At 50.4% G+C, this 21922-nt stretch overlaps 1 protein-coding gene and 3 non-coding genes across 10 annotated transcripts in view; 1 reads left to right on the top strand and 3 right to left on the bottom strand.

Moving 5' to 3' along the window:
• Positions 1-3664: 3664 nt before the first annotated feature.
• TRNAA-AGC (transfer RNA alanine (anticodon AGC)) lies at positions 3665-3737 on the bottom strand. Its single transcript has one exon. It is a non-coding gene; the product is annotated as a tRNA-Ala (tRNA).
• Positions 3738-8634: 4897 nt separating this feature from the next.
• On the bottom strand, positions 8635-8708 carry TRNAK-CUU (transfer RNA lysine (anticodon CUU)). The gene has a single exon. It is a non-coding gene; the product is annotated as a tRNA-Lys (tRNA).
• A 387-nt stretch (positions 8709-9095) lies between these two features.
• Positions 9096-9168, bottom strand: TRNAV-CAC (transfer RNA valine (anticodon CAC)). Its single transcript has one exon. It is a non-coding gene; the product is annotated as a tRNA-Val (tRNA).
• A 412-nt stretch (positions 9169-9580) lies between these two features.
• TRIM41 (tripartite motif containing 41) overlaps positions 9581-21922 on the top strand; it is a 14143-nt gene continuing 1801 nt past the window's right edge. For 2 of the 7 annotated variants that reach the window (XR_001881148.1, XM_017850221.1), the window contains exons 1-6: positions 9581-11523; positions 17987-18082; positions 20216-20446; positions 20966-20988; positions 21188-21315; positions 21732-21907. Coding sequence is in view for 5 of the 7 variants with exons in the window: in XM_017850221.1 (XP_017705710.1) it covers positions 10714-11523; positions 17987-18082; positions 20216-20446; positions 20966-20988; positions 21188-21315; positions 21732-21907 (1464 nt within the window). In the remaining 2 variants the exon portion in view is untranslated. Of the gene's footprint in view, positions 11524-17986; positions 18083-20215; positions 20447-20965; positions 20989-21187; positions 21316-21731; position 21922 lie in introns of all 7 variants that reach the window. The other 5 variants (XR_001881147.1, XM_017850220.1, XM_017850219.1 and 2 more) reach the window with 4 other exon arrangements.

Raw genomic sequence — 21922 nt, 5'->3', positions numbered from 1 at the left:
AAAAAAAAGGCCTGGTGCGGTGGCTCACGCCTGTAATCCCAGCACTTTGGGCGGCCAGGCTGGTGGATCACAAGGTCAGGAGTTGGAGACCAGCCTGGCAAATATGGTGAAGCTCCGTCTCCACTAAAAATACAAAAATTAGCCGGGCGTGGTGGCGGGCGCCCATAGTCCCAGATGCGCGGGAGGCTGAGGCGGGAGAATCCCTTGAATCCAAGAGGCGGAGCTTGCAGTGAGCTGAGATTGTGCCACTGCACTCCAGGCTGGGCGACAGAGCAAAACCCTGTCTCAAACAAAACAAAACAGAAAGCAAATATCTAGCAAAGCTGCAACTAAATAGAACCTTCGATGTGAATTCGCCTCCTTCAAACTATTTCTCTAGGGTACCTGCAAGTGAGGGAGCCAGGAGTTCTGACTCCACGCACTGTCCTGGTACCCGGAGTGGACTCTTTTATTCTTCACCGAAAAAAAACCCCTCAAATTCCTGAATATTTTCCTGCATCATAGGGTAGAGGAAGTATAGACAGGCCAAAGCAGAATTTGGAAACGGGTGCTTTCAAATTGTCAGGACAATACTGAAAGAACAAACAGCCATGGCAAAGGGGCGCCCGCTAACACGCAGCCGCAATTCAAGCATCAAAAAGAGAGTAATAGCACTGAGTTCCAGTTAATTGAAACAAGATGAATTCAGGAAAGCTGTAAAGCCATAATGACAAGGTGGCATTGTGTAACCTAAAGCCAGCTACAGTGGCTGAGACCTGTAGCCCAATCAACTTTGGGAAGCCTCTGGGAGGATCCTTTGAGGCCACCATCCACTCCACCTTTCTAAAATAGATACAGTATAGATAATATAAATATATAATATACTTATTATTTATATAATACATAATATAGTCATTATGTAATAAATTTATTATTAATATAATGAATATATAATGTATTTGTTATTTATGTAATATATTTATTATTTATGTACTAAATATATAATATATATTATATATTATATAATATATATAATATCTATTTAGAGACGTGGAGGGGTCCTTGGTCTCAAAGGGTCCTCCCAGAGGATCCTCCTGAAACTCCGTCTCCAACAAAGAAACAAATGTATTTATATTTGAGATGGAGCGGAGTTTCGCTCTTGTCACTGGAGTGCAATGGCGCGATCTCGGTTCGCTACAACCTCCGCCTCCGAGGTTCAAGCGACGATTCTCGTGCCTCAGCCTCCCAAGTAGCTGGGATTACAGGTATGCGCCACTGCGCCCAGCTAATTCTGTATTTTTAGTCAGACGGAGGGGTTTCACTATGTCGGGCAGGCTGGTCTCCAACGCCTGACCTAAGGTGACTCACCCACCTCGGCCTCCCAAAGTGCTGAGATTACAGGCGCGAGCCACCGCGCCCCGCCCGTTTCTAATATTTTTAAACATGTATTTCGAAATATGACTCCAAAGAGACTGTTTCCTGTACATCTTGTTGCCCCGCCCAGCTAGTTGGCTGATGTTGGCTGTGTTGCTTTGAATTTGCTTCACTGTCTCCACAAGGAAGACCGGTGAGAGCTGTCTTATGTTAGCTGAGGCACAGGGCAAAATACACTCAGAGAAGAGTGGCAAAGGACTGAGTGATGGCCCTGGCCTCCCAGAGTCCCAGTGGCCAAGGAAATGCAGAAGGCACTCTGTCAGCAAAGTACAGACTCACTTCAAACCAGTCAGTTAAACACGACAGGAGGAGTGCGAGGGCGGGTCGGCGGGGAAGGGGCGAGGAGGAAGAGGCTGGGCCGGGGAGAACACTCCGGGAGAATTCTCCTGCATGCGGTCTGTAAGTTCCAGGATGACTACTGGACTTTCTGACGCGTAAATTCTGGGACGATATACAATTACAATTAAGTGTGAAAGGGCAGTGATAAAGAAATAAGCATGACATTGATATTTTCTGTGAACGTTATGCTAATGCTATCCCAACAGGTTTTGCCATCACGGGACTCTGCTTTGATTATGCTTTGTCTGCATTTAAAATGTATAAAACGTTAAAGAGAATTTTGGTTTTGCCACTTTTCCTTTTTTTTTTTAACGGGCTGTGTGCCCAGGCTGCAGTGCGGTGGCGCGATCGTGGCTCACTGCAGACTCGACCTAGGGTAGTAACTGGAACTACAGGTATGCACCACCACGCCCGGCTAATTAAAAAAATATATATACATACACACACACACACACACACACACACATATATATATATATATATATTTTTTTTTTTCCTAGAGATGGGGCCGGGGGCGGGGGCGGATGGGACAGTCTCACTACGTTGCCTAGGCTGATCTCGAACTCCTAAGCCCAGTTTCCGAGTAGCGGGGGCTACAGGAGCGCGCTGACACGCCCGACCCTTGCTTTGCCACTTAGATGTTGCATTTATTCGACTTTCACGTCGGGCAGAGGTGCTGGGAAAGAGGCGGCTGGTCTCCTGCGTAAGTGTGCCGGTGCGGTGCGAGAAAGCTGGAGGCCCGTTTTCCAGACGGGGAAGCAGCCTGCGCTTCCAGGGCGCACGGCACCTGGTTTCCCCAGGCTTCTGTCCGGCCAGGAGCGCTGTACTAGGGATCCTGACCACCGCTCCGGCTGCTTCTCTGAAGCCTTTGCAGGCTTTTCCCTGCGATTGCTGAAGCCGCCCCCTGGGGAGCCGGCTCCCAACTCACCTGCAGCGTCCCACGGCCCGAAGCCGACGCGCTGCGAGTGAGGACGGGTGCAGAGGGAGGCCGACGGTGACGCCTTGGAGGGGCAGATGGTCCTCTTGACTGCGCTGCACCACCACTGCGGACACAAAAGCCGTGTCGGGGCTGCAGGCGGGCCTGCACTGGGGGCACGCGCCCGGAGCCGGAGCAGGCCAAGTGGATGCGAGCCGCGGGCGTGGTCCCGCGGAGGAAGGGTGGTGGCAGGCGCGAGAAGCCAGCGGGGTGGAAAGTCTCAGCCTCGCCCGCGCTCACTGCAGAGGGGGAGAGCCAGCACTCTCCGGCCGCGCGACGCCGCGGGCGTGGGGTTCTGCACCAGTCTAGCTTGCCTTAGAACTCGCTGGAACCCCGCTTTCCACTCAGTCACCGGCAGTCCTCCGCCCGAACCAGCCTGTGTTTCAGTTGAATTTCTCTGTGCCCCGTTTCTTTTCCGTTCCCTGTCCTTTTGCTCCGTCTCACATGTTCCGCCGCCTTATGTGACCTGTCCATGCCTCAGTGGCCTCATCTGTAAACAGCCCTCCCAGAATGGTTAGGTTCCTCTGCAGGAAGCCCAGGGCCACACCTGCAGACCACTTGATGTGTGGTACACGTTGTAGTTATCGCCATCACTATTGGCCTTCCGGTGCACACCTTCCCCGGCCTGAATTTCCAACCCGAGACTTCTTGCACTTTTCAATCTTTCATCTGCCATTCCGTGGCATTCCTCGGCCGCTGACTGTATTTGATCCGCCGGGACTTTGCAGGCAGACCCTAATAATGACCAGTAACACCACGTGCTTCTCACTCTGGTATTCCAGAGGTAGACATGGAATGCACCGGTTGAAGTTAATTGGCAATGGATTGGAAAATCCGGCTGCTGTATAAGTGAAGTAAAATTTGCGAATGTTTATACACACGGACTCCACAGTAAGAAACCTTTTTAATTAAGCTGCAAGGAAAATTCAGCTTTCTTGCTTCCGCTCGGTTTCGAACCGGGGACCTTTCGCGTGCTAAGCGAACGTGATAACTACTACACTACGGAAACCGACGCTTGGAGTGGGCTCTATGAATTTTATAAGTGTTAAAGTCAGCATCCAGGTGTCAGCTTCACCCATTGAGTCACCGTCTTCAGATCCATTCTTCCCCAGAACTCTAGTCTTCTTGTGGCCCTGGGTAACGTCCAGCAATTAAAAGCAAAACAAAGCCGGGCGCGGGGCTCACGCCTGTGATCCCAGCACCTTGGGAGGCCGAGGCGGGCGGATCACGAGGTCAGGAGATCGAGACCATCCTGGCTAACACGGTGAAACCCCGTCTTTACTAAAAATACAAAAAATCAGCCGGGCGTGGTAGCAGCGCCTGTGGTCCCAGCTACTCGGGAGCCTGAGGCAAGAGAATGGCGTGAACCCGGGAGGTGGAGCTTGCAGTGAGCCGAGATCGCGCCACTCACTCCAGCCTGGGAGACAGAGCGAGACTCCGTCTCGAATAATAATGATAAACAAAACAAAAAACTAGCGAGCATCGCGGGAGGAAATGTGGGGAAAAGAGAGATCAGACTGTTACTGTGTCTGTGTAGAAAGAAGTAGACATAAGATATTCCATTTTGTTCTGTATTAAGTAAAATTCCTCTGCCTTGAGATGCTGTTAATCTGTAACCCTAGCCCCAACTCTGTGCTCGCAGAGACATGTGCTGTGTTGACTCAAGGTTTAATGGATTTAGGGCTATGCAGGATGTGCTTTGTTAAAAAAAAGTTCTGGAAGGACGTATGCTTATTAAAAGTCATCGCCATTCTCTAATCTCAAGTACCCAGGGACACAAACACTGCAGAAGGCCTCAGGGACCTCTGCCTAGGAAAGCCAGGTATTGTCCGAGGTTTCTCCCCATGTGATAGTCAGAGATATGGCCTCCTGGGAAGGGAAAGACCTGACCGTCCCCTGGCCCGACACCCGTAAAGGGTCTGCCCTGAGGAGGACTAGTGAGAGAGGAAGGCCTCTTTGCAGTTGAGGTAAGAGGAAGGCATCTGTCTCCTGCTCGTTCCTGGGCAACGGAAAGTCTCGGTGTAAAACCCGATTGTATGTTCTATTTACTGAGATAGGAGAAAATCACCTTAGGGCTGGAGGTGAGACGTGCCAGCGGCAATACTGCTCTTTAATGCACCGAGATGTTTGTGTACCTGCACAGGAGGCACAGCACCTTTCCTTAAACTTATTTATGACATAGAGACCTTTGTTCACATGTTTTCCTGCTGACCCTCTCCCCACTATTACCCTATTGTCCTGCCACATCCCCCTCTCCGAGATGGTAGAGATAATGATCAATAAATACTGAGGGAACCCAGAGACCAGTGCCAGCGCCACTGGTCCTCTGTATGCTGAGCGCCGGTCCCCTGGGCGCACTTTTCTTTCTCTGTACTTTGTCTCTGTGTCTCTTTCTTTTCTCAGTCTCTCGCCCCACCGACGAGAAACGCCCACAGGTGTGGAGAGGCAGGCCACCCCTTCAAGGAAAGGCCAATGTACCTTCCAAGGCTTAAGACTGGATACGCTTCCCTACCGGTTCTTTTCTTCCAGGGAAGACAGCCAGAGGTTTTAATTTTCACATAATTTGTGCTCTACGGACAGTAATGACAGAGAAGATTGAAAAAATGCGAAGTGCATTCAAAACACACGACATTTGAATATATCTTGTTAAAATGTAAATTAAAGTAAATGTAAAATCAAAAGTGAAATTTTATGTCCTTTCAAAATTATTTATTTCTATGAATTATGCATANAACGCCCACAGGTGTGGAGAGGCAGGCCACCCCTTCAAGGAAAGGCCAATGTACCTTCCAAGGCTTAAGACTGGATACGCTTCCCTACCGGTTCTTTTTCTTCCAGGGAAGACAGCCAGAGGTTTTAATTTTCACATAATTTGTGCTCTACGGACAGTAATGACAGAGAAGATTGAAAAAATGCGAAGTGCATTCAAAACACACGACATTTGAATATATCTTGTTAAAATGTAAATTAAAGTAAATGTAAAAATCAAAAAGTGAAATTTTTATGTCCTTTCAAAAATTATTTATTTCTATGAATTATGCATAAGTATTAAAATAAAGGGCAAAATATAAATTAATGAATATCAAAATTTTAAGTCAGTTTAAAAAAATAAATCTGAAATTTTATTACTTTTAAAAGTTCAATGAAAAGTTTAGGTATTTTTCTAAAATAGAACTCGTGAATCCTAGCATCCAAAGTGTGTACGTATGTAGGGTTGGAATGACGCTTAACGCCTGTTATATGGAGATCGGCATATATGTAAATTTAAAAGTAGCGATTGCTTAATATTGTGAAACGTTTTTCCGCCCCCACGCCTAATTTCCGAATACCTGGAGAGCTTGGAAGGGAGGCGCAGTCCTGCTGGTCAGGGATCCTTGCTGCCTCTGTGACCCCGAAGGCCCGCTCCATTCGGCGCAGGGCGAGAGTCCTTGTGTGAGTCTGATTCTCTGGTCAAGGTCACCATGGGCCTCCAGGAGGCCCAATCCATGGACGCCTCCTCTTACCAGACCACGTGCTGAACTGGACGCTGCCAATCTCCTTTGCACTGCGGCACCCTCGGCCTGGGTGGACGCTTCGCTGCAGGATTTTCTCCCATCCCGACTTCGCCTCCGAGCGCCCGAGGCTGACCCTGGAGCGCCACTTCGGCTCGCAGCAGGACCCACTCCTTAGCTCCGTCTCTGGTTCCAGCAAGAACTGTTCCCCCAAGCTTCAGATCCACGCGTGTCTTGGGCAGTTTTTCCAGATATCGCACGACATCTGACGCCCAAACTGTTCCAGACCTAAGTCATTGTTTTTTCCTTCCCTCCCCTCCCGCATCCTCAGCCTGTGATCTCGATTGTTGAACTACCCAAATCTATCGCCGTTGCAAGCCGTGCATCCCGCTCCTTCACCTGCGTCTCCCTCTGGCTGCCGCCTCCTGTATGGACCAGGCCTGTGTCCTTCCAGCCCGTCTCCGACAGTCTTACTCCGACTCATACTCCCTGTTTGCATCATTCCTGAAGGAACCCCCTGAACTATAAATCAGAGTGAGTCCCTCAGTCTCCCCAGGCCCCATCACCACAGGGTTTGGGAGGCGGCCAAAGATCCCAACAGGTTCATGTGTTTGTCCTGCTTCTCTGAGTGTTGAACGCTTGCCGCCTTTGTGCCCGGAGCAGCTTGGGTCACTTGCCTGGAGGGGCATCCCATATCTAACCTGGCCAGAGCAGCGACGGGTGGAAGGGGTGGAGAGGAGAGAAAGCAGGAATTGTAGCAAAAAGCTCCAGCGGGCGTTCCCTTGGCTTGCTGGAGGACAAAAAAGAGAAGCCTGTTCACTTCATCTCCACTTTAATGAAAAAGCCAGAATCCTTTAAGAATGTTTTCCAGTCCCAGTGAAGGTGGTAAAAAAATCACCCTGAAACCACAGTCTGGAAAAGAATCCGAAATAATTTGTGCAAGACGAAATGTCAAACTTCAAACTCTTTGAACACCAGCTTGTTTAGACTCTTCCTTATGTTCCAAGACCACAGCCCCAGTAACTCACGTGCTAGGATTGTACTAGCGACTCTGTCTATTTACAAACTCTGACCAGCTTCTGCCCAGACCGCCTTCACAGACTACATAGCCCTGCTAAGTCTCCACTTTGATACACGTCTGAGACGGAAGAGGACGCTATCTTTTGCTCAGAGAGTTTAAACCAGCTTTCTATGATCAACAGACTTCTCTCGGGGTGTGTTGTGTATGCGGAGGAGACTTCGACAGCTTAAAAATACAAAACGGGGCCGGGCGCAGCGGCTCACGCCTGTAATCCTAGCACTTTGGGAGGCTGAGGCAGGAGGCTCACGAGGTCAGGAGATCGAGACCGTCCTGGCCAACATGGTGAAACCCCGTTTCTACTAAAATACAAAAAATTAGCCAGGCGTGGTGGCCAGCGCCTGTAGTCCCAGCTATTCAGGAGGAATCGCTTGAACCAGGGAGGCGGAGGTTGTAGTGAGCCGAGGTGGTGCCACTGCACTTCAGCCTGGCCACAGAGCAAGACTCCATCTAAAATTAAAATAAATAAGTAAAGAAAGAAAGAAAGAAAGAAAGAAAGAAAGAAAGAAAGAAAGAAAGAAAGAAAGAAAAAAGAAAAAAGGGCTATATTTGCAGGACTAATTTCGAGGCCATTCTGGGCTCAGGCGATCCTCCCGCCTTGACTTACCCAAAGTATTGGGATTACAGGCATGAGCCACTGCGGCGCACGGCCCGTTTTTATCTTTATTTATGTATGGGGGAAACATGGAGGCTGGTATGTGTGGGGCAACATCTCACAAATACGGACTCTTAAAATCAAGAGCATAAAAAAGAATATACGGAAGACAAGTGTCTCAGATTACACAAAGCATCTTTCTTGACAGGGAGTCGAAAGCAGGTCGCAGCAGGTCGCAGGGAGGCAAACGCGGAATCCTAACCACTAAATCTCCCGGTACCGTGGGAGTGAATCAGATAGGTTTTGACGCTCACAAACGCCTGGGGTCATCCTGCCGTCTCACCCCAGTTTCGGCAAACCACGTTGTTCCCTCCAGCACAGCAAGTCTCCGACACTGGGGCAGGCCGTCTGGTAAACAGAAAGTGCCTAATATGTGCTGTCAGTGGGCGAGTGGGTTACAGCAAAGGATCAAGCATGCATGCACCGTAGCCCGCGGTGCTGGCGTGAAGGAACTGGTCCGCAGGGACCCGCCGCTCATTCTGTCTCGGAGAGTTAGCGAGGGTGCAAAGATTGTGAGAACTCTGCTTCGGGGCTTCCGCACAACGATCGGAGACCACCCAGTTAAGCCCAAGCTCTAGCCCACCGTTGACGGATCCGCTACCCACTAGGTCTATGAGTCCAGAGAATACCATTGGTGCACTTAACGTAACACGGCTTGCCTTAACCTTTCCAAAAGGAACCCCACCCAACGTGGGGCTTGAACCCACAGACCCTGAGATTAAGAATCTCATGCTCTACCGTTTGAGCTAGTCGGGTAGCTCTGAAAGAATTATAACTTTGTCACAGAAGACGGAGGTTGCCCGCAGAGGTGTAGGCACGTTTCCACTGTACAAGTACTAAGAAGCGCCTGCGCCTGGCTCTGTTCTAGGCACTAGAGCCGAGGATCTGAAATCTACGGATTCCTTTACATGTGATGGCTGCATAGGCTTCAGAAGGGAAGAGCAAGAGATTAGGTGAGGTGTAAAACCTGAATTTACACTGCGAGAATTTATTAAGGGTGTGGTATGAGTTCGTGTTCCTCCGAAGCGCAGGGACACACACATGTCCTTCCAGCCAGGTGAGGCTGGCCTCGGGAAAGAAATTCTCCTGAACAGGCCAAAAAAAAAAAAAAAAAAAAAAAAAAAAAAAAAAAAAAAAAAACTGTGTTTCCGCCCGGTTTCGAACCGGGGACCTTTCGCGTGTGAGGCGAATGTGATAACCACTACACTACGGAAACTGCCTGAGCTAGCGTTGCGCCAGCATCATCCTGAGGATACACGTGGCTGCGAAGGCCAGGATAGCGCTAGGCCAGCGCCCTTGTGGGACAGACCCGGGAACCCCTGCCGCGGCCGGCTGAGCGGTGTCCAGGTTCTGGAGCCAGACTTGTCTACCGCAGTCGGGTCCGCAGCTCCTCTAATGGCCGAGCATAGTTCACCAACGAGTGTTCGTGGTTTTTGGCGCGTTTGATCTGACATCCTCAGAGGCCTGACCGGACCCCCCTAGGAAGCACGACGTCCTCCTGGAGTTTTCCCGCGAGCCGCCTCGAGAGCAGGGTAAGTAGGTCCTGCAGGCCCAGCCCTGGCGTCACGCCGTGTCTGACACTCACTGGAGATTCTGTACATAAATCATGGCCTCGTCATTTTCCTCGCATCAAACAACATTTATTTGTTTTTTATTATGTATCGACATCAAATCTCTATAAAAATAAATTTTAAAGAGCTATTTAAGCACCAAATATTATTTCTACCGCACAAAGCATCTATTTTTGCGGAGATGCTGTGAGAATATAGATGTAATGATTCGTCACCACTTCTTTACTGCTGGGCAGTTAGGGAAGTTCATCTAAACCCTGAGACTGTGTCCGGTTGGCAGTTTCTACCTTGGATGCGGAACGCCGACTACAGTTGGGAAAGGGTTGGGCGTCGCGGCCCGATCGGCGAAGCGCTTTCTCAGGCCCCGCCCCCGGTCCGAGCCGTACGACCCTCTGAGTCCTCCACAACAAAGTCTTCTGCCTAGAAGGGCCGGAAGTACTTCAGGGCGCTCCGCGGACTCACCCCCTCACTTCCGGCATCGGCGGTGGGGCGTACCGGCGGCAGTCGGCTGTGCCGGGAGGGTAGGATGGCGCCTGGCCGATGCGGTCATAGCACCGAAAGCAGACGGCCACCAAGCGCTCCCCCCACCCCCCGAAGTTTCTCCCCAGCGGCGGGGGATGGGGGTAGGCGGTTCCTCTGTTCTTTCTGCGTTCGCCGCGTTCCCGCACCACAGAGACGTGGGCCTCCACCGTCCTAGCCCTCCCGCCCTGTTCCGTAGTGCGGGCTAGAGCTTCTCCTCGCCATTTCCTGTCGCCCTGGGGCCCCGCGGGGAAAAAGGGGGAGTAGCACGACAGCGGAGGGAAGTCGAGAGCTTAGGTGGTGTGTAGACGCCGGAAGTATTGGGAAGGAGGCCGGAAGCTAGGGGCGGAGCCAGGAAGTGAGGAGGGGCGGGGGTTTATGAGGAGTCCAAAGGAGCATAGGGGCAGATTTGCACTCAGAGCCACCTGAGGGACTTGGCAGTGGTGCCCAGCACTGTCCCCTCCCCTCGCAGAGACACGGTTGTCGTTTGGGAGTAGGGAACACTGTGTGGCGCGGTGGGTTGGCGGGAGGACATCTCTCAGGCTGCCCTTGGGGCGAGGTGTGGAGGGGCAGGGCTGGGGGTGGAGCCGGGTCGCCAGGGCGTTGGTTGGGAAGACCCCCCGCCCCTCGCCCCCCCACCGCACCTCTACACTGGCTGGCTGGACGCTAAGATGGCTGCCGTTGCCATGACACCCAACCCTGTGCAGACCCTTCAGGAGGAGGCGGTGTGCGCCATCTGCCTCGATTACTTCACGGACCCCGTGTCCATCGGCTGCGGGCACAACTTCTGCCGAGTCTGTGTAACCCAGTTGTGGGGTGGGGAGGATGAGGAGGACAGAGATGATTTAGATCGGGAGGAGGAGGAGGAGGACGGAGAGGAGGAGGAAGTGGAGGCTGTGGGGGCTGGCGCGGGGTGGGACACCCCCATGCGGGATGAAGACTACGAGGGTGACATGGAGGAGGAGGTCGAGGAGGAAGAAGAGGGTGTGTTCTGGACCAGTGGCATGAGCAGGTCCAGCTGGGACAACATGGACTATGTGTGGGAGGAGGAGGACGAAGAGGAAGACCTGGACTACTACTTGGGGGATATAGAGGAGGACCTGAGGGGGGAGGATGAGGAGGACGAGGAGGAAGTGCTGGAGGAGGATGAGGAAGAGGATCTAGACCCCGTCACCCCACTGCCTCAGCCTCCAGCCCCTCGGAGGTGCTTCACATGCCCCCAGTGCCGAAAGAGCTTTCCTCGGCGGAGCTTCCGCCCCAACCTGCAGCTGGCCAATATGGTCCAGGTGATTCGGCAGATGCACCCAACCCCTGGTCGAGGGAGCCGTGTGAGCGATCAGGGCATCTGTCCCAAACACCAAGAAGCCCTGAAGCTCTTCTGCGAGGTAGATGAAGAGGCCATCTGTGTGGTGTGCCGAGAATCCAGGAGCCACAAACAGCACAGCGTGGTGCCATTGGAGGAGGTGGTGCAGGAGTACAAGGTGAGAGAAGTACAGAGAAGATGGGAGTTTAGTCGGGGGCGGAGAGGCAGTAGGGGGAGCTGAGGAAAGGAAACATCTCTTCGCCCATCAAAGAACCTCATGGTATTGGTGAGCTGAGTTTGCTTGTCTAAGCACTTACTGCCAGCAAGGTGGGTTGGAATGAGAAGGATTCTGTATACAGAGCAGATGCAGTGAAGACGACCGGGGAAGGATGGCTTCCTCAAAGCAAATAGAGCAAAGCCGGTGATGCCAGATAAGGTCTCTAGAACTTTACCAGCAGTCTGGCTTTCTTTCTGGTGAGTCTTAAGTCTGTCCTTGGCGGAGACACCTAGAGATGGAAAGAACTGGGGGCTTCAAAGGACAAGGAAAGGCTCAGAAGCAGGAACACAGAGATAACTGCTAGTGTCAGTGTCAGACCCAAATGCCCTGCCCTTGCCTCCCAGTGGGCTCCCCACCCACCACGATGTGGTTTGGTTTTGCCTTCAAGGACTTTTGTTGGCTCTGTGTCACTCTTACGTACTGACTAGAAAAGAGCTCTTCAGTCAGAAGACCTGGCTCTGCAAGTTGCACTGTCAAATCTTGTTTAAGTGTCTGTGTGTCTTTGAACTTTAATTTATCCAGGATTGATAGTTAATATTCTCTGGACATTTGTATGTATACCAGACACTGTACTAGGCACTTTTCATGGACCGTCTCATTAAAACCCAAACAACACTGTGAGTTTGATATGTTTTCCATTCCCGTTTTATAGATTGGGAAAGAGAGTCAGAGAGGCTTTAAGTACCATACAGAGGACCGCAGAGCTTCAGTAATAATTGACTTAGTTATTTGCTGACCTTTCCCCTGGTGTATACTAACAACGCTACCACCATTTGGATGTCTGTTGTTTGACTTTTCTGATGTGACTTTCTTGGAGTCTGATTCTAGTTTGACAAATATCTTGCTCCTACTTCTCATTTTGACTTTTCTTTGGACATAGATAAAGGAGATTTGTCTGCAAGGCAGCCAGCACAAATAGCACTACTTAGTGAAGGCCTGCATGGGTTTGGAGCAGTGGGACCAGGAGGAGGAGAGGGCAGCCTCTGTGTGGTCTGCTCAGAGCTTGTTTGTTTTATGACTCATGTTTTCACACCTGATTCCTGCCATAACTTCATTTAGGTATTGTTTTTGTTACCCCAATTTTAGAATAATGTATGTAGGACTTCTCAGCCCTGAGTGGTACAGCGAGACAAACCTACATTACTTCATCACAAGTAACAATTCCTTCTACGGAGTGAATTTTTTTTTTTTTTTTTTTTAATTTTTTGAGACAGAGTCTCACTCTGTGGCCCAGGGTGAAGTGCAGTAGCATGATCTCGGCTCACTGCAACCTTCACCTCCCGGGTTCAAGTGATTCTGCTTGCTTCAACCTCCTGAGTATCTGGGATTACAGGTGCCACCACACCCGGCTGATTTTTGTATTTTTAGTAGAGATGGGGTTTCACCATGTTGGCCAGGCTGGTCTGAAATTCCTGACTTCAGGTGATCCTCCCGCCTTGGCCTCCCAAAGTGCTGGGATTACAGACATGAGCCACCATGCCTGGCTACACAATGATTGTTTCACCTGCCTGATTGTTGGAATACTAGGGGAGGTTTTGAAAAATACAGTGGGTCCTTCCACTAGAGTTTGTGAATCAGTGAGTAGGAGAAAATCTTTAAAAAGCCCAGTCTAGCATGAGGATCACTGCGTTGGTAACGTTGCCTAGCTATTGGGCCCTACATTTTTAGCAGAGATTGTGAGCTCCTGTTGTCGTTTCTTTTTATCTTCTCAGTTCATAATTAACCATACCCATCATATCATGTGTGGTCACTTTGTGAACAGGAACCCAGGCCAGACTATGCATGGGCATTCCACTCCTTCTCTTTCACCTCCCCCTGTAGGACTGCTCCAAAGAGCTTCTGAAACTGGATTTTAATTTGCATTAGCCAAATCTGTTCAATGCCAGCTGCCTGAAAATCCCATATTAGGTCCTGAAGTAGGTGAGGAATTAAAAAAAGTCATAATCTCTTTGCTTTTGCTTTTATTTATTTATTTTTTGAGACAGAGTTTCGCTCTTGTTGCCCAGGCTGGAGTGCAGTGGCACGATCTTGGCTCACCACAACCTCTGCCTCCCGGGTTCAAGCGATTCTTCTGCCTCAGCCTCCCGAGTAGTTGGGATTACAGGCATGCGCCACCACACCGGCTAAGTTTTTGTATTTTTAGTAGAGAAGGGGTTTCTCCATGTTGATCAGACTGATCTCGAACTTCTGACCTCAGGTGATCTGCCTGCCTTGGCCTCCCAAAGTGCTGGGATTGCAGGCGTGAGCCACTGCGTCTGGCCATACTCTCTTTTCTTGATCTGTTTACTGGGTTCTGCAATTTGGGAGGCCATATACACATACTTAATCTGACATTAAGTGATGCGTAAATGTAAATACATAGTTTTATTGTATAGAACTAATTTGAGTGATTCCCTTTCTGACTTAATAGGCTATTTTACAAGTGGGTTTCAACTTATTTAATTCTTTTTTTTGAGATGGAGTTCTTGCTCCTGTCCGCCCAGAAAGAGCTGGAGTGCCAGTGGCGCGATCTCGGCAACACTGCAAGCTCCGCCTCCCTGGAGTTTCATGCATTCTCTGCCTCAGCCTGCCGAGTAGCTGGGACTACGTGGCCCCCAACCACACCCGAGCTACTTTTTTTTATTTTTTTATTTGAAGACGGAGGTCAACGCTCGTCGCCCAGGCTGGAGTGCAGGGCCCACAACACAACACACAACACACACACACCCGGGTTCCACGCTATTCTCCTGCCACAAACACACACTGGGACTACAGGCCAACACAACCACCTCGCCCGACTAGGTTTTTTTGTATTTTTTTTAAGTAAGACGGGGTTTCACCTGTGTTAAACAACACAAAAATCTCCAAACACAATCCACCTGCTCTCGGCCTCCCAAAGTGCTGGGATTATAGGCTTGAGCCACCGCGCCCGGCCCCCGGCTACTTTTTTTGTATTTTTAGTAGAGACGGGGTTTCACTGTGTTAGCCAGGATGGTCTTGATCTCCTGACCTCATGATCCGCCTGCCTTGGCCTCCCAAAGTGCTGGGATTACAGGCGTGAGCCACCGCGCCCGGCCACAAGTGGGTCATTTATTCTTTTCAGATATGTACATGCAGTAACCAACAGTAGCTTGGCATAATGTTGTTTTGTAAAATTTTTTTTCATTGAATAGGTAATAACACACAATGATATGTAAGTATGGTTCCTGAACAGTTACCTGTTTGTTTTGTTTTGTTTTTAGACAGGGTCTCTCTCTGTAGCCAGGCTGGAATGCAGTGGCACAATCATAGCTCATTGTATCCTTGACCTTCTGGGCTCAGGTGATCCTGAGTAGTAGCTGGGACTGGAGGTGTGTGCGCCATCATGCCCAGCTGATTTTTTTTTTTTTTTTTGTGGAGACAGGGTGTTGCTGTGTTGCTCAGGCTGGTCTTAAACTACTGGCCTCAAGCAATCTTCCCATTTTGGCCCCTCAAAGTGCTGGGATTTATTTTCTTCATGTGTTTACTGGGCTCTGGAATTTGGGAGGCCATATACACATATTTAATCTGACATTAAGTGATGAGTATGTACATACAGTACATACTCATAACCATCTGGCCAACAGTTAAATGTTTTGAAAATTGGCCGGGCGTGGTGGCCATGCCTGTAATCCCAGCACTTTGGGAGGCTGAGGCAGGCAGATCATGAGATCAAGAGATCGAGACCATCCTGGCTAACATGGTGAAACCCCGTCTCTACTAAAAATACAAAAATTAGCCGGGCGTGGTGGCGGGCGCCTGTAGTCCCAGCTACTTGGAAGGCTGAGGCAGGAGAATGGTGTGAACCCCAGAGGCGGAGCTTGCAGTGAGCCGAGATCGCACCACTTCACTCCAGCCTAGGTGACAGAGCGAGACTCCATCTCAAAAAAAAAAAAAAAAAAAAAAAATTTGAAAATTTCTCTTATAACTGGCTGGGCATGGTGGCTCACACCTGTAGTCCTAGCACTTTGGGAGGCCCAGGCAGGTGGATCACTTGAAGTCAGGAGTTCAAGACCAGCCCAGCCAACATAGTGAAATTCCGTCTCTACTAAAAATACAAAATTAGCTGGCATGGTGGCGGGTGCCTGTAATCGCAGCTACTTGGGAGGCTGGGGCAAGAGAATCGCTTGAACCTGGGAGGCAGAGGTTTCAGTGAGCCAAGACTGTGCTACTGCATTCCAGCCTGGGCAACACAGTGAGACTCTGTCTCAAAAAAAAAAATATATATATATCTTAAATAGTACTCTATTTGAATTTGTGCTTATTAATTTTTGTTTTGGTCAGCAATTTAGGGGCCGGGTGCAGTGGCTCACATCTGTAGTCCCAGCACTCTGGGAGGCTGAGGCGGGCAGATCACTTGAGGCCAGGAGTTCAAGACCAGCCTGGCCAACATGGTGAAACTCTGTCTCTACTAAAAATACAAAAATTCGCCAGGCGTGGTGGCGGGCACCTTTAATCTCAGCTACTTGGGAGGCTGAGGCAGAAGAATCACTTGAACCCAGGAGGTGGATGTTGCAGTGAGCCGAGATGGCACCGCTGCACTCCAGTCTAGGCGACAGAGCAAGAGACTCTGTCTCAAAAATAAATAAAAAAAGAAAACACTAAATGGTAAATTTAAGCATTATAAATTCTGAATTAATGGAGAAATTACTGACTACTGTAGAAAAGTAGAAAGTTATATCAGAAGGCCGAATTTTGTGTAGTTCATGCTATTTTCATGAGTTGACTATAATTCCATTATGACTAATTTTGTCTACAACCACTTGTCCTGTGCAACAACTGCCGTTTGCACGCTGGCTTGGTAAACTCTTTAGTTCAGGTCATCATCAGGATGTCACTGGCAGCTTAAGGTATAGGGAGCAAATATTAGATCACATTTACTGATCTTTTGCTACATGCCAGGCACTGCACTAGTGTGCTGTCCGTGAGGTCCATTCTCTTCTTCTTTGAAGCTGAGGAAACTGAAAGCATGGCTTGCCTGAGGTCACTTCACTTCACTCTGGTCCTAATTGCAGTCTAGGCTTGAGCTCTCCTACCCTATATTATCTCTCAAAGAAAAGGAGACAGAAAGGCTAGAAGAAGACATAAAAAAGGAAACAGCAAATAGGTAGGGCTTATTCTACTCATTCTGGGCTAACAGCCCTTTAAAGAAAAATATTTGGCTACAAATTGTAGAAACACAGAGCTCATGTGCCCATTGGCTGTAACGGTTACAACCTTTGGAAGAGGGGTTTTGGTTTTGTTTCCCATTTAGCAAGTGATTGAGCAGGAGAGAAAGCAGATGAGCAGAAAGAAACAAAGAAGTTGAAATAAGTAAAGTGTGGGCAGGGACTCCACAGTGTCCTGGAGGAGGCACATCTGTCAATGATTGGTGCCCTGGGAAGTAATGTATTAGATATTTCTTGGGATCACAGAGGAAGTTGGGGATGCGGAGGATCAGGGCAGTTTTCAGGGAGCTGTTTTAAGGGAAGAATACCTTGGGTCAAGTGGAGAAAGGCACTCCCAGACAGAGGGAACAGCATGGAATTATACTCAGGAAATGGCAAGTAGTGTTATGTGGTCAAACCTCTTAAGAGTCTGTGTGGAAGGCGTTGAGTGTAGAGGTGAGGCTAGAAGTGTGGGGTCAATGTTTTGGAAGTGGTGGTGACCCATGGAAGGGTTTTAGCATAGGCACAAAATCATCAGAAAAGTATTTAGAGATCTGGGGAAGATTGCCTGTGAAGGGGAAAGGGACCAAAGGTAAGAGCACTCATGGAAAGACTCTGGTGCGGGGCTCAAGCCACTTCCCCCTCAGGTGTGAGTGTGGGGGCTCTCTAGTCTTGAGGCTCCTACCTTTAGAGAATACATGCAGGGCCGGCCGGGCGCAGTGGCTCATGCCTGTAATCTCAGCACTTTGGGAGGCCAAGGTGGGCAGATCACGAGGTCAGGAGATTGAGACCATATTGGCTAACATGGTTAGGTGAAACCCCGACTCTACTAAAAATAAAAGAATTAGCCAGGCGTGGTGGTGGGCACCTGTAGTACCAGCTACTGGGAAGGCTGAGGCAGGAGAATCGCTTGAATCCGGGAGGTGGAGGTTGTAGTGAGCCAAGATTGTGCCACTGTACCCCAGCCTGAGTGACAGAGCAAGACTCTGTCTCAAAAAAAAAAAAAAAAAAAGACTTCTGCAAACGTGCACAGAAGGATTGGAGGCTCTTGTCATCATCTGAAAGAAGAAAGTGGAGGAAGGAGTATAATACTCATTTGACACCCATTTTTGGGGGTAAGGATAAGGCTTTGACCCATCTTGCTGTAGGGAGGATTGCAGAGGTAGTCTCTGAAGGGCAGGTGCCTCTACCAGCCCCACTTTTCTTTTCTGTTTCCTCAGGCCAAACTGCAGGGGCATGTGGAGCCGCTGAGGAAGCACCTGGAGGCTGTGCAGAAGATGAAAGCCAAGGAGGAGAGGCGAGTGACGGAACTGAAGGTGGGTGAATGTCCTCGACAGGGCTGATGGTTACCATAGTCAAGGCAAGGACGGTGAGGCTCTCCACTCTCACAGGTGGTGACTCGGTCCCCTGAGGAGGGACAGCCAAGGCCTGGGAGAGGGCTAGATGCTTTCCCTAGGTGCTGAGGAGAGGGGGCCTTAGAGAATCAGGAGGCATGTTCATCCCTGGTTCCAAAATGGAGTGGAAACAGGTCTGGATTGGAGGGCCTAGGTGCCTGGCCCAAGGCTGCAGAACACGCTTTCTACCCAAACACCAGAGCCTGAAGGGGGCAAAGCAAAACCCACATAGCAGCCATCAGAGAAGCTGCTGGCCTCAGGATCCATGCAGGCAGTGGGCAGAGCAGCCCTGAGCATGAGGCGGACACTGTCCTAGGACAGACACTTCCTCTGTCCTGCGAGGGGGCCAGTGTGTTTAAGCTGGGGCAGGATTTAGTGTATGTTAGCACTGCAGAGACCTAGTATTTCCTAGTCCAGTGTTTTCTCAGCGCCCCCCCCCCCTTTTTTTCATTATTGCTCGCCCATCTCCAAGGAGTCTTTTAAGGTATTTTTCCATTCCCCTCCTCCGACCTGTTTTCATAACCCAGCAGGCCCTGCTGGAATGGGCTGCACTGTGGACTTCATAGACCAAGCCAGGACCTCCCCTTCTGTCCCTCTTCCCTCCTCCCTTCCCAGCCAGTGCCCGGGCCTTGCCACTACCCAGGGCCCATGCCCACCGCCACCTAAACATTAGGGATTCTGCTGTTGGCAACTGCTAGGCACTGAATGGTAGAATCTCTCTGGGAGTAGGAAGTCATCCTGCCTCTGGCCAGCTGCCCAAGTTGATACTTTTGGGCTCTCCTGGGTATGGAGGTAACAGGATCTGTGTGCCCCTAGGGTAGAGCGAAACTGACTGTGGCGGCTGTTTCCCTCCTGCATCTGGTCAGTTAGGACCCTCCTGTGGCCTGTTACTCACAGTGTCTCCAGCTGATGGTAACTGTGTGAAAACTGTGCCCACCACCCAGGATGGCCCATCCCTGGCAAATAGGGTGGGAATGGCAGGAGTTTTTTCTGTTACAGGATATCAAGTACCTACATAATATCCTTGGTTGTTGCCTCTTAGCCCACAAAGCATAAAAATATTTACCATCTGGACCTTTACAGAAAAGTTTTAAGAGTTTGATCTAGGGCTTTTGGGTGACTTTTTTTTTTTTTTTTTTTTTTTTTTTTTTTTTTTTTGAGACGGAATCTTGCTCTGTCGCCCGGGCTGGAGTGCAGTGGCCGGATCTCAGCTCACTGCAAGCTCCGCCTCCCGGGTTTACGCCATTCTCCTGCCTCAGCCTCCCGAGTAGCTGGGACTACAGGCGCCAGCCACCTCGCCCGGCTAGCTTTTGTATTTTTTAGTAGAGACGGGGTTTCACCGTGTTAGCCAGGATGGTCTTGAACTCCTGACCTCGTGATCCGCCCGTCTTGGCCTCCCAAAGTGCTGGGATTACAGGCTTGAGCCACCGCGCCCGGCCTTGGGTGACTTTCTTAAGGTCACTGTGTTTAGTGGTTTCGGGACCCTAACTTCATGTCTTGATTCTTGAATTATTTATTCATTTCAAAAAATTTTTACCAAGCGCCTACTCTGGTTGGCGCTGTGTCAAGGTCCGAGGACACTGTGGCAAACAAAGACATTCCTCATCCCTGCCAGTGGGAGCTTATGGTACAGTGCGGGAAAGGATGTTAAAAGATATGTCATTTAAACACAACATTTCAATATTATATGTGCCACAAAGAGATGCAGTGACATTTGTGGGGATGGTCCTGATTTAGATCTGGAGAGGAGGGAAGGCTTCTTTTGGAATATTTAAGGTTGGACCTGAAGGATGAGTCAAGTTATGTAGACCAGGTGGAGAGGAGTGTTCCAGGCAGAGGTTAGTGAGTTTGGGGCCACTGTGCTGGGTGCAAGGGGTGGTATCTGGTAAGACTGAGAAGTAAGGCTGGTAGGAGATGAGCCTCTTTCCAGGACTTTCTTGGACTTGGGGAGTATAGAGCTCCTTTGCCTTGCGTTGAGAAGTGGTAGTTGCAAAACTGGAGGTTATCTTTCTATGTGTTGAGGTGGTATCTGTCATCCCCTTTGCACCATTCCAGAGCCAGATGAAGTCAGAGCTGGCAGCGGTGGCCTCAGAGTTTGGGCGGCTGACACGGTTTCTGGCTGAAGAGCAGGCAGGGCTGGAACGGCGTCTCCGAGAGATGCATGAAGCCCAGCTGGGGCGTGCAGGAGCCGCGGCCAGTCGCCTTGCAGAACAGGCTGCCCAGCTCAGCCGCCTGCTGGCCGAGGCCCAGGAGCGGAGCCAGCAGGGGGGTCTCCGGCTGCTCCAGGTGAGCAATGTCCCCTCCCTGTTCCCCCAGCACTCTGTGTTGGCTGTCAGGCAGTGCTTACCAAACACCTGTCCGGAGCTGCCTCTTTTCTCACTGGGAGGAACCCACAATAATTGAACCTGAAAACCAAAAACATGTTTTAAAGCTGGAAACAGTTAATGTCGAATGTGGTATGTGTGACGATTATACCAGTGAAAAGCGTGAAGATTCGGTTGTAGGAGAGGTTTAAATGACAGTTGAGGAAAGGCTTTTTGACAGTGACATCTTGAAAAAGGTGAGCAAGTCATATTGTGGAAATGACAGTATTGGTGGGCTCACAGCAGGATGAGGCGAGTTAGGCATGGCAAGGCATGGGGTGGTTGAAATGGATGTGTGTTCATTGAGGGCCGTGAGTGTGTTGTTTCTCCCTTCCTGCTTAGGCTCAGTCTCTGACTGGAGATCGGGAAAGCTGTCCCTGTGCAGCTGACGCTCTCTTTATCTCTTTCTCCCTCTCCCTCTTTTTGTTTCTCTTATTCCCAGGACATCAAGGAGACTTTCAATAGGTGTGTTCCCGCTCTTTGCCCTTTGTGACCCAGTGGCATCTGGTTCCCGTCCCTGCTTCTCTTGGGTATCCCTCTCCTCTCCTTCCTTCCCCAGGACCTGAGTTTCCATCTCCTGGACCCTCCTTTCCTTCCCCTCAGCTTTTGCTCTTCCCTCTGGGTATATCATGGTCCCACCCCCTGCCCGGTCCCCTTCCTCCAGGTGTGAAGAGGTACAGCTGCAGCCCCCAGAGGTCTGGTCCCCTGACCCGTGCCAACCCCATAGCCATGACTTCCTGACAGATGCCATCGTGAGGAAAATGAGCCGGATGTTTTGTCAGGCTGCGAGAGGTAGGGAGGTCACCTCCACGACCTTCCTTTGCCTTTCCCTTCACAGACCTGAGACTGGGTCCTGAGGGAAGTTGGGCCCCAGGGAAAGTGTGGGGGTTGAGACGGAGCAGGATACAGGCAGCCACTCAGGTTGAGGTTTCAAGCCATTAACAGATAGTCCTAGTCCAGGCAGGCCTGGAGGGTGGGGGTGGGGTAGAGTGGCAAGAAGAGCCAGGCTCGGGGAAGACCTGTCAGGTGTCCTCGGAACAAGAGAAAGGAGAGATGGAGCCTGTAGGAAGCTGAGGCTGGCCTCTGGGATGGTGTGGGGAGCTGAATTCAGGGAGGAAGCGGGCAGGAAAGGCCCAGTCTGTGGAGTTGGCTGCTGACAGGGGAACAGCCGTTCCAGCCCTGGCGTATTTGTCCTCCCCCCTCCCAAGTGGACCTGACGCTGGACCCTGACACGGCTCACCCGGCCCTGATGCTGTCCCCTGACCGCCGGGGGGTCCGCCTGGCAGAGCGGCGGCAGGAGGTTGCTGACCATCCCAAGCGCTTCTCGGCCGACTGCTGCGTACTGGGGGCCCAGGGCTTCCGCTCTGGCCGGCACTACTGGGAGGTAGAGGTGGGCGGG

This window comes from Rhinopithecus bieti, unplaced genomic scaffold (genome assembly GCF_001698545.2).
Source record: "Rhinopithecus bieti isolate Rb0 unplaced genomic scaffold, ASM169854v2 scaffold_33891, whole genome shotgun sequence".
NCBI lineage: Eukaryota > Metazoa > Chordata > Mammalia > Primates > Cercopithecidae > Rhinopithecus > Rhinopithecus bieti.
This window is presented reverse-complemented; position numbering and strand designations above follow the sequence as displayed.